Consider the following 12,746-nt stretch of genomic DNA (forward strand, 5'->3'; position numbering starts at 1 on the left):
CATGTCACGGTGTGGTATTCATAGGGTTGTTAGTGACAGGTTTTCTAGTGTAGCCATGTCAATTAAGAAGTGCATGTTGCTTCACTGACACATCACAGTGCACCTGAAGCTCAAATTACCCATCATTTGTTTAATAGGTCAATTATATAAGGGTCCCAAACTACACCAAAAAATCAGTTTATATCTGATTTAAAACTTTTAAAATGTTGCTGTGAAATGCCCTGGTGACTTTTACAAATCTTTGTGTATTTAATTTCCCAAATACAAATTTTAATATTCAAAGCTGGACTAAAACCTCTGGTAGAGATGATGCGTCTGAAGCTGAACAAGAAGCTAAGTGTGTACTTAAGTTTTCCATAGTTAAGCTACTCAAATGTCACAATCAAAGCAATAGATAGAACAAATGTGGAAAGGAAATGAGGAGAGGGAGAGGGGGAGAGGGGGGAGTGGGGGGGTTGGAAAGAAGGGAGGGATCAAGGAGGAGGGTGGGTAAAAGAGGAGAGGGGGAGGGAGGAAGGGAAAGGAAGGGAGGGAGGGAGAGAGAGAGTGAGAGAGAGAGAGAGAGAGAGAGAGAGAGAGAGAGAGAGAGAGAGAGAGAGAGAGAGAGAGAGAGAGAATGTGTGTGCTAGGGAAATGTTCCATGGAAAATCTGTAGAACTGATGTAAGAAAACGCAGCGGCAGGGGTTGGAGCAAGTGAAGTAGAACTGAGACTATAAAAACACGGAAAGAAACTCACCATCAGAGCTAAGTTTGGGATAAACTGCAGACAGGACTCTAAAGTTAGGAGTTCCGCAGACTTCTCACAAGGTAAGCTAAATGTGAAAACTGATAAAAAAAAAAATCTCGAGTTTAGGTTTCTCTTTTAACTATTGCATTTATTTTCACATCCCTTTCAAGCTATTTCTTGCATGCCTTGATTCTGCTAAAATTAGAAGTGGTTTCTGATAAATTTTCCTCTCAAAGATGAGTAGTAGAAAACCTAGCATATTTTGTAAAACAAATTAGTTGGAGATAATTGTTAGACCCTTGCATTGATCTGCATTTAGTCTTTTTTTGTTTTGCTTTTGTTTCTGTTTTGTTTTCATTTCAAAACCAATGGAAAAAAACTCAGGAGAAATGCTCATGGTTTTATTTCTCTTTCATCAATATGTTCAGTATCAAGAAATGTTTTAATGTACAAGTGGTCATGTTTTAATAATTTGGATAGATGAGGAGGTTTTCCTTTCATCTGTATTTCTAGCAAAAATAGAGCTTAAGAACAATCCTAAAGAAATCAAATTCTATACCTGTAAATCCTGAAGCATCCTGTTTTTCTTACTAGAAAAATTAAATATAATAATAGCAACAAAGTTACAGTAGACTTATACAAATATTATTATTCAGTATTTGAAATGTTCTTATACTGACTGAATTGTATTAACAGTCTAATCTATATTTTTGTGCTCTCATTGAGAGCACATTAAAAATTATGCCTCAGATTTTGATCTCTAAAGTAAAACATAAGTACATATTCAATAAATTGAGCTCTAACAGTTAGAAAAATACTCTTCCTCTGACTCATATGAGTAGTTTATATAGGTGTAGGGATAAACTGTTATTTTTTTTTAGAGATATGATGACTATGTTTCTGGTACATCCTTCTAGAGACAGATTATGACAATTTAAATGTCCATATAGTTACTGAATTAACAGAATCATCTATGATGCTCTACCCCCAAATCAACAGTGCATTCTGTACTCTCTCTTTACTTTGGTACAATTCTACAAACTCTTGAGGAACTCTCTCCAAGAAGAGTGTCTGCAGAGATTTCCAGTCTCCCCTGCAACTTAATTGCCCTATAGCTTTGTACAAGCAGTTAAAGGATTGAAGTTCAGCATTTGCTCCCTCCTTTTTATTTCACTATGTTTCAAAGGATTGTTATAAAATGAATTATGAGCAGCAGAGGAAAAGCCATCTTTGTGTGACTAGATATAGGAACTTCTGGGATATTATTTATTTTTATTTCTTGTTCAAATATTCTAAATGATTTTGGTATTTGTTGAATCAACTTAGATGAATTGGGTTTGTCTCAAAAGAAGATAAATCAAAAGTATCATTCTGGTTCTGTTCTGGTTTTTTTCTATAAACTTCAGGTAAGCCTTGAGCATAAACTAGGACATGGTGATATTTTGTTATTGAACAGACAAAATAAATACAAGTCGCAAGAACATGGGATGACAGAAAGACCAGGAAGCTCCTTTACTAGTCACTTTGCCCACATTAGAGAATAAAAGTCAATACCACAAAATCTTGAGGCTAATCTTTAGGCATGATATAATTTAACTTCTGCTGATATTTCACCTACTGTGTTCCTACATACCTTTAGTCAATTCTTACTTTGATTTATTGGTGCAGCCAAAGGAACACAAACCTTAGATTCTGGACACTGGACTTCTAACACCAGTCCCACCCAACAATTCTCTGACGCATTCCAGTTCTCTGGGGCTTTCCATAGTAAAAAATGAAGTCTGTAGAGATGCCATCAGGGAGTAGGAGTCCCCTCCTAACCCTGGGCCACCCTGTAAGGAGAACACAAGCTGGACAGTTGCTTCCATGTAAGTCAGTCTTCAGATGACACACTCCCCATCCCCTGCTCCAAATAAATCCAGGGATGCACTCCAGAGCAGTGATGGGCATTGCTTGACAGCAGCTGCTCATTCCTTTGAACTGGTTTTTGCTCAGTATTGCCCTTTCTTCCTCCCAGTTATCCCAGGAACACAAGCCTTAGAGCCAAGATGCCCTTCCCTCCACCAACACTGCCCCGTCTTCCCTTCCCTCCTCCACCAACAGTGCCCTGCCTTCCCTTCCCCTGCTCACACAGGCATTACTTATCTCCACTAGGATCAAGTTCATTTCGTTCTCTCCAAGCCTCATTTTCCTAGCCATTGATCGTTAAATTCAAGGCCTTCTAATATTTCCCTCTCCTTTTTCTAGGATTCCATATTCCTATGAAACTTAAGGCCCTGACTACATGAAAATTCTGCTTTAAAAAACAGTATTAAAAATTCGCTTTGATTGATATGGTTGGAGCTGGAAGAATAATTATGCCTTGTGTGCAAAATGAGGTTTCTTCCCTTCGTATTCTGCCCAGGAGGGTATTATCTAGAACTGGATGCTAATAATTTCACGGAAATAGTACAGCTGAAAGTAAAAAATAGTGCATCAAGTGTTACAGTGACTGCTACTTGGAAATAGTGACTTTGATTCCACTCTTCCTTTTTAATTTAATATATTTTCAATCAAAATATAATTATATCATTTTCTGTCTTTCTTTCCTTCCCCCCGCTAACCCTCTACACCTCTACCCTTTCTCTTAAAATTGATGACCTAGTTTTCTTTGATCATTACCATTGCATGTATATAAATAGACACATCAATATAAATATAATCTGCTGAGTTCATTACTATTGTTTGTGTGCATATGATGCTAGGGCTGCCTGCTCTGTATTGGCTAACCAATCAGCAAGCTCATTCAAGGGAAAGGTGAATTCTCTGTCTTTCAGCATTTGATATCATTTTCATTATTGTATTTTCATTTCTACTACTATACCATGTTTCTGTGGGCAGAGCAAGTAGGCAGCATGGGTTGGGCAGGAGTCCATTTCTATATCCTTCATTCCTAACATACAAATATGATTAATGAATGCACCCTGTTGCTAAGTAGCATAAAATTCATATTCTTTTTATGTACACTTTAGAGAGTATTTTTATTGATTATATTGGCGAATTTTATGTCACTTAAAGGTAAGATTAATATTAAATGTTATATAGGTAGAGGGAGGACCCAGAATGGAGTAGGAATAGACTACTTCATCCTGAAGCTTACATGTCTAATATTTAACTTTACTTATCCAACTTCTTCTATATTTCTGACGCATCAAACCCACATGTTAATATGCAACTCTCTCAGCTTTTTATTTATCCATGGTGTCAAAGGTTCTATATTGTTCCATTGGTGAGTATCAGAATTAAACAAATTAAATTCCTTAGAAGATTCAGCTACAATCACAGGCTAAAGGACTTTTTCTGATTGTAAGTAGCATTGTTTTACATCAATGTTTAGCTATCCAGAGGTCTAACTATCAAGTTAGAATCTAATACGATGTCTTAAGCTAGGTAAAGGGGTGATTATTGGGGATTATGGTGTGCTTTATAGGGATGAGAATGTGGAGTGGTAACAAATATGACTGGACTCTAACATGGATTCAATCAAACTTTATTGTTAGTGCAAAAAGTTGTCTGTCTTTTCCTGTAACCTAACTTAGTTTATTGATACTCATATCATTATTCATATCATTTCAACTTGGTTATTAATATCTGCTGTGCATTCATGCTTCCCTACCAACAGCTATGGCTGCTTTATTAAACACATACTGTTGACTGCTGGGCATTTTGCAATGTACAAACATGGACTGGTCAACAAAACACAGTTCCTGCCCTTGAGGACCTCACAGACACAGCCAAATTTTTTGTTGTTGTTGTTGTTAATAAAATCATTCTTTAGAGTGGTATTGTAAGCTTCTGCTTTCTTCATTTCTTTAAAAAGATTACAGCTGAGAAGTTTTTTTTTTTAAATTTCTGAGGCATTTAATACAAGTTTTATTGTTCCCAAATTGGAAACTAACAGTAGATGAAAATTGTGTCCAATTAAAGAAAATCAGTTGATAACTACATACTAGCAAATTACCATTCTTCCGAAATTGTAGCACTCCGGGGAAGTCATTTTAAAATGCTTCCATAAAGACCTCCCTGTAGTTGAAATTTATTTTGGAGATTGAAGAGTGTTTTCCTATTATACAATTAGGTTACACTTGAAAGCACGAAACTATCTGAAGATGGGGGCTGCTGCTCTGGCCCTTTCTCCTCTGGCTCCTCTGCTCTGGAAAAGTCCTCTTTCCAACTGAACAATGAGGGTGAGAGAGAATACATCCTGGTGTTTTAATTTTCAAATATGCTTTTCAAATTATTCATTTGCAGTCTCAATTTGAACTTTTCAGAACCACATCTACAACATGGAGTAAAAGGTGTGACACAGCATCGCAGAAACAGCTATCTGGTGTTGGTGAACTTATTGCTGGGTTTTACTTTTAAATTATCTATTAATTCATTAGCAAGTTTTTGGAAAAATATTATATAAAAAGTACATGTACACTTTAGGGTAGAGGGGTTATTTGTGGCAGATTCAAATGCCTTAAAATTTCTAATAGAAACCCTCTTAATTATTGGAGCAAGTAAGTCCCTATCCACTAAGGTTAAGGATTTCTGAGGGAATTCTATTGTTCTATTTTTACAGACTATTTCCTAAACATAGGGGGTTATCCAGTCAACACTTCAAAAGTGGCATGGATCTAAAAATTTGCCTCTGAAAAGAAATGAAGCATCATACTCTCCTTTCCTCTTTAAAGCCTGTAAGGCTGTAACTGAAATGCCAATCAAATGACTCCTCATACTGTTCTTTCCTCTCAGAACCCAGCAAAGCAGCTGTCATTTTAATGCCATGGAACCTGGAACTCATTCCAGCTATTTTTGTGTTAAAGCTGTGAGAGGATGAATCGAGAGATTTATCCTTGATCCAAAAGGAGGAAAATAAATAAATTCACAAATAAACAATTTTTTGTTTCTATGTTTGCTGTTTAATAATATTTAATGCATTCCAGGTTGAAAGTACAGGCTCAAACCACCATGGCCAGTATATGTTGTGCTGAGCATTGAACATAGGACTTCATGTATGCTAGGCAAGCACCTCACAAACTGAGCTACATATACAGCTCCATAGTTTGAAAAAAAAATAGATATAGCACATCTCATCAACCCTTCCTTACATTTAAAATTACTACATCTACATCATATTGAGTCTTGCACCTGGTAGAATGTCCATCTTAAAGGATAACATTTTTTTTTTCTAAACTTAAAATGCATTTTAAGAACAGAATCTCATTGGCTGGGGTATAGCTCAGTGGTAAAAAGAATCCCAGTCCTACATCAGGTTCTAGGTTCTATCTTCAGCCTTCTAAAATTAATCAATTAATTATTCACAATATAAGTAATGTCTTAAAATCACATTTGGAGCACCTTTTCAGCTAGAAATACTTAAAATCACAGGGAAGAGTATATATCATGGCCAGCACTCTTGTTCATTCCCAGGTGCTGTAAGGACCAGTGCAAGGTGTCCTTAGCTACATCAACACTATCATCAGTGTTTGTGCTTACACACACACACACACACACAGCCATTGTCACTCAGTGGCTTCAAAAGAGAGAGAGAGTAAACAACATCAGAGGTCAGTTACTCTAACCATTTCCCTTGATATAGAGAGGGTAAGATTTGCCCAAAACCACATTGTTAGGTAGCAGCAGAGTCACAATGAACCTGATCTTCATGATTCAGCATCCCCTCTGACTGTTGCGATGAGCCCCGGACTTTGTGTTAATCACTGTCCCTGTTAGGCTCACTTTCTGAACGAAGAGCCGCTGTCACTCTGCTCTCTCCTGCTGCTGGATTGTTCTCTCCTAGCAAGACTGTGGCATGGCAGAGAAGAAAGGAGGAAGACAAAAATGATACTGTGATGTTAGGGTGGTACTCACTCACATTTTACCTGAGGAGTGTCTGCCATTCCAGATGAAGAAAACTATTAGCAGTTGAGTTGGAAGGCACAACTGGCCATCACATGGGGTCAGAGCTAGTGTTTATTGGCTAAATGTTAAGCCTCGTAAATGCTTGTCATCTGTCACAGTGGAAAGAGGTTAAGAAAAGGTGTAAGTTGAACCAGTTAAGTCCTTTATCTTTAACTGATTTTATTCAATTTTTAATTCATTCTTGTTGAAAGTAGATAGATTCTGGTTTAAATGTTTCCAATCTAGTTATTAGATATAATTAAAATTTTCTAGATGCAGCGAGCAGTGGTGGCACATACCTTTAATCCTAGCATTCAGGAGGCAGAGGCAGGGAGATCTCTGTGTTCAAGGCTAGCCTGGTCTGCAGAGTCAGTTTTAGGACAAGACAGCAAGGACTAAACAAAGAAACCCTGTCTTGGAAAAAAAAATCCAGATGATACTAAAATTCACCCACAAAATTAGTACATTTGTGAATTTTTAATGTTTAGGCCAACTCTCCGAAAGTTAGTTGATTATTACAAAGTTTGAAACTGAAGAGAACTTTAATCACCAGAAGAGCTGACTTCAACATTGGCCTTCAAACACTGATATTTTAAGAGTCTTATTAGTTCAAAAGTGCATCAGATTAGCCATCAGCTCCCTTGGCTTCCCCGTTTGCTACTCTATTTTACAGAACGTTTCATTACAAGTCATTATAACATGAAGATGATGGACTGGCCGCTCCCCCTCCCCCATTGCCCTTCTTTTTGCTCCCTACCCTGCAACTTTTGCTGATTTTGTTCACTGACTCATAAAATGGAAATGCCTTTCTTCACATCAATTGCCTCTTAATGGGTTCAAACAAAATTAAGACAAGTTTGGCACTGCCGGACTTCCACTGTTCATTGTGTTTTAAAGAATGAATAATATGTATTGTTTCTCCACTGTGAATGACAACACTTAGTATCTCTCCATATGGATCTACGCATGCTCTACTACTCCAGCCTTGGGTTGGAGGGTCCTTTCCAGATATAAGATGTCACATGTGGAAAGTCTAAAACACAGCTTCAGATATTTCAAAACGTGAAATGTTTATTTATCTGGATGTATTAAATAGCCCAATTACAATATATAACATAAAACATGGAGTATATACTATACAATTTTTATTATAATAAATAGTATGTAGGAATACTAAAATATAGTATATAAAATGGAATAGCCCTATTGCTTGCAAATAAAATACATACAAAATCTTGGAAGGATGATTCCAAGCCCTCTGTCTGTTTTGAAATTCTATTACTCCAAGGAATATAACTCAAAAGCAGCTCAGTTAAAATGAGGAAGCTAGCGTGTTTTCCACCCATAATCCTGGCACTTGGGAGGCTCAACCAGAAGAATTATGAGTCCAAGTCTACCTTGGCTATATGTCTTTAAAGAAAAGAAAGAAAAATTTAATGTGTTAGATTTTGTTTTTAATTTGCAAGCACTTCTGCTTTGGTGAATTCATATAGTCCAAGAATGTTCTTTAAGGGTTCCTTCTGTGATTTAGAGAGCACTTGGGTCCTAGGAGATTTTTAAATCATGGGTTATATTTATTCACTATCAACAAAATAGAGAAATGAGGCTAAACCTGGTCTTTTCCTGTCCTCCCTATAATTTCCCCTGTTTCTAATTTTGTAGCAATCGAGTTTCAATGAGTTAATCAAATGTCTCTTGTTTGGCAGGTGCCAGAGTGCTTGTTTATATTAGTGTACAAGGTACCATATTTAGAAACTCAGCTTGTTGGTTTATTGGGTACAAGCGTAGCTTTAAGACATTGAATACATGTATTTAAACTCAGCGTTTATTTTTACACCTCCCTATCCAAATGATCAGGATGTGGTCATCTGTTAGAGGATACATTAAAACTGTTTTTTCTATATACACCCAAGCTCCAAAATACATGTGTCAGAAGTCATCATCAGTGTTACCAATGCCATCATTCTGTTACATTTACAAGCCTGTGGGCATGAAGGGAACTTTGGTTAGTAAGATGTTTGTAAAAATAGTTAAAGAAAATCCACATGGAAAGACTTGTAAAACAGGGCAATTTGGCACTTGGAAAAACTATTTTTAGCATAATAAAAATGAAGGAAGGTGAACATCACAATTGTAATTTACCTTTGATTAAACGAAAGTGTTACTTTAAAAAGTAGATATATAAGAAATATGAGATTATTTTTTAAATACAGCTATGCTTTTAAAATGTCTTCCTGTGTATAGATGAATGTAAAAGAAGCATCAGCAGAATCATTAGAAAAAAATATGGACAAAGAATGCCTGATTTTCTAAAGGAAAAGCTAACACAGTTTTGGTCGATATTTTAATCAAATGATCACTACTGTCTTCTCTCAAAATATCTGTTTTCTATATTTGAAAATATAATCTTATTTATCATTTTCCAATACTCACTGAAAATCTCAACTCAACACCAACTTAGCAAACAGAGAACACAAAAATTACTGCTTCTTTTCAAGAGATCGTAGAATACAGACAAGGAGCTAGTGACTGATATTAGTAACCAGACTCTAAAACAGAGTAATTAATGTCATAATGAACAAATAGTTTAAGCCAAATTTTATTACATTTGATAAAACAAATGTTGTAGATGTGGTGGAGATATTTTTCTCCATTTTAAAATCTTAACCAACACATATAATAGAGATGTTACTCTGCCTATGCAAAATTGCTATACATGTTGTAGCATATAACACAAATTACTAAAATCTACAGTTAAGTTTTACAGCAATAATAAGGAAGTATAAAGTTAGGGGACACATTAATACATATGCAGGTACTAAATATACATTGAATAATGCCACATAGATGTTCCTCCATGTGCAAAAAATAAATAGTGCATGAGATAATGCATTATGGGTGAATCAACTCCATCCTCCTGGAACTCTTTTGATGAGGAAATTACTTCTCACCTCATACATAGGAAAATTGAAGCTCAAGAGAGTTAAATAATCCCTGTTCAAGGTCACAGCAATAATAAAGCAAAGTGAGACTCAAAACCCATTCTTCAAAATTCAAAGTCCCTTTCTCTTTGTGCCAGAGCATGTTCTGAGAGATAGTTTATAAGGAAATTAACTTCCAAGCCTGTCGTCTTCCCTCAATGGGCAATGCCTCTTTCTTCACTATGCAGTATTTTAAGATGGTCATGTCAAACCCACAGGAAACAAACCTAATGGAATCAGGGATGAGTCATAATTATCAGCATAGTGCTTTTAATATAAAAGCTCTGAAATTTGTAAATGATGTTGTCCTGCTTAGTATTCAGAATTAATAAAGATAGTATACTCTTGTGTGTTTGCTTTCTGAAAAATTATTTCCTTATGTTTCTTCCAAATCTTATTCATTTTCCCTCTCTTTCCGCCTTCTCAGAGGCAACCATAATTAAGAAATCAAGAATCAAGTTCTACTGAGATACACACACACTATATAAATACATACATACATACACACACATATATGTTTTATGCCATGTATATATTTTATATTTCCTTATCTACCCAAAAGAATTTCTTTGAAATCCACATCCAGAGATAAACACTAAAGTCATCTGTTTCAATAGTAAATATGAATCTAAGTCATTTACTCTAAGCCCATCGTTTGAATGTCTGAGTTAATCCAGTTATCTTCTCTTAAAACTGATTCTAAATATTTGCTAATAAAACTAGTGAGGTGATGAACTTTCCAAGAGCTGTGTCCTCACTAGCATGTAGAATTTTCTCAAGGTTATACACCTAGAAGTGTGATAAAGATACAGCTGTTAGAACATGACTGTTTTCTTCTCGTCTTCCATGCCCAGGTTTCCTCAAACAACTGTATCCAGTCCCCACTTCACCAAGACTTCTGTAATTTTGTTTCCAAATACTTCTCTAAAATTTCTTCTTAATGTGATATGTATAAAATACTATGGTATTTGTTCTGTTGGGTATTTATTTCCCACTGTGTTGTCTCTTGACTATGAAATAGCCATTCATGACTTTGGCCTATTTTCCTTTATTTGAGTGTCTGGTTTTTATATATGACTTATCAGAATTATATGTTCCAGCTGGTAGCTTTTTTTCTTATTTGTACTTATTGAAAGTGTCTCCAGTCGGGCCGTGGTGGTGCACGCCTTTAATACTAGCACTCGGGATGCAGAGCCAGGTGGATCTCTGTGAGATGGAGGCCAGCCTGGTCTACAGAGCGAGATCCAGGACAGGCACCAAAACTACACAGAGAAACTCTCTCGGAAGAAAAAAGATAGATAGAAAGAAAGAAAGAAAGAAAGAAAGAAAGAAAGAAAGAAAGAAAGAAAGAAAGAAAGAAAGAAAGAAAGAAAGAAAGAAAGGTGTCTCTTATATTGCAATTTGTCTCTTGATTTTGTTATGTTGATTTTGTTGTTTTGTTGAATCTCACCATACAGAATTTTTTAATTTTAGAATATTAAATTCTAACACTTAAAATAGCATATTCACATTTTGAATCTTAAGGAATCCTCATCAAACACAAGAATATAAAGTTATGACCTTATTGAATGTGTAGTGTTTTCAAATTTCTTAATTTAAATGCTTTCAGGTGTACCATATATTTTGGTTCAGAGACCCAATGTTTTCTTTTGTCCCATTTGTCAATACGAAGTTGTAATCTCTCTCCAATCCCCAAAATAAAGCTATCTGATATGATTTCTCAGATATTTGGTTAGCTTTAATTAAATTATTATTTAGATTTATATAAATACAATGTATGTTTTCATGGAAATGAAGCCTTTAGACACTTCATTACAGGAGACTGACAGATTTTAGTAGGCATTATTTAGGTTGGTAGGCATGCATTGCAGCACATAGCCATGAATGGCTTCACTTCTAACAAGCTTCTTTCTCCTTAGCTTCTGTTTTCTGCCTTTATATTTCTAACTAATTAATATCAGCCCTGATGTGTCTGAGCCTAGATGCTGGACCGGAGATTGGCGAGAGCACACTTCATCCTGGCAGTGATTGTGATGCTGTGGAGCTCAGGAAAGGCATTCTCCGTGGACGTAGCAACAGAGGTAATGGAAATCCACTTAGGATGTCACATACAAGGGCGAAGGAGATGACTCAACTGTAAGACTCTAGCCAAGTAAGCACGAGGATCTGAATTCAGATCCCCAGCATCCATAGGCAAGCTGGCTGAAGCAACAGACACCATGCTTCCAACGCTGGGAATGGGAAAACAGAACTTCTAGGGCTTAAGCTAGCCTGCCTAGCCTGATCAGTGAGCTCCAGATTCAGCTAGAACCCCCATCTTAAAAAAATAAGGTAAAGAAAAATACTTGATGCCAGCCTATGGTCTACACATACACACGCACGCACGCACGCACGCACGCACGCACGCTCTTGTAGACTCACACAGGCACACATGGTCATATTTATATTTTAACAGACATAAGCTGTTTTTACTTCAGCCAGAAGATACAGCAAACAAAGAAATGTCTTAAGAACACAAAATAAAAAAAAAGATAAACATTTTTCTGTTACCTTACTCTCATCGCCAATGATATTCAAGGTTACAAACTTTAAATATATAAATGATGATAACTATTGAGTTCAGAGAATTCAGATCATGTGACTTAACTAGATACCTTCAAAAGTTTGAAATAGTAAGATCTGTATTCCTCAAACAATAAAAAGCATTAAAAATTAATTTATTATTATTACAAACATGTTTTAATGTTATCGTGAAGTTGGTGGCATGCCAAATTTTATGTAGTTTTGGCCAAACCATTCACTACAATAGGAAACAAAACTCTAGTTTTTATGTTGTATTAGTTGGTAGAATAAAAACACTTTTCACATGTCTTAATTCCCATTTGTCAGAATACGACCTTTTGTTCTTCCAAGGAGAAGCTTTTCCCATGCTGTGCAGGTTGTGACCGCTGGCTTCTGACAGTAGCAGAGGCAGCTGGCCAGGGTAGTGGTGACTGACCCTTGTGTTCCAACATCCTTGCAGGTCACAGCTGCTAGGATGTTTTCCTTAAGGTGGCAAGTGTTACAGCCCCAGTGCATCCCAAAGATGTTCAGAATCCCCAGCCCTTGA

At 36.2% G+C, this 12,746-nt stretch overlaps 1 protein-coding gene across 1 annotated transcript in view; it reads left to right on the forward strand.

Annotated features, from left to right (window-relative positions):
* Positions 1–653: 653 nt before the first annotated feature.
* Positions 654–12,746, forward strand: part of Ostn (osteocrin) — a 37,150-nt gene continuing 25,057 nt past the window's right edge. The window contains exons 1-2 of the mRNA XM_006985091.4: positions 654–808; positions 11,620–11,718. Coding sequence (XP_006985153.1) covers positions 11,620–11,718 — 99 coding nt within the window. The 5' untranslated portion in view covers positions 654–808. The remainder of the gene's footprint in view (positions 809–11,619; positions 11,719–12,746) is intronic.

The sequence above is a fragment of the Peromyscus maniculatus genome, chromosome 12 (assembly GCF_049852395.1).
Source record: "Peromyscus maniculatus bairdii isolate BWxNUB_F1_BW_parent chromosome 12, HU_Pman_BW_mat_3.1, whole genome shotgun sequence".
Classification (NCBI taxonomy): Eukaryota; Metazoa; Chordata; class Mammalia; order Rodentia; family Cricetidae; genus Peromyscus; species Peromyscus maniculatus.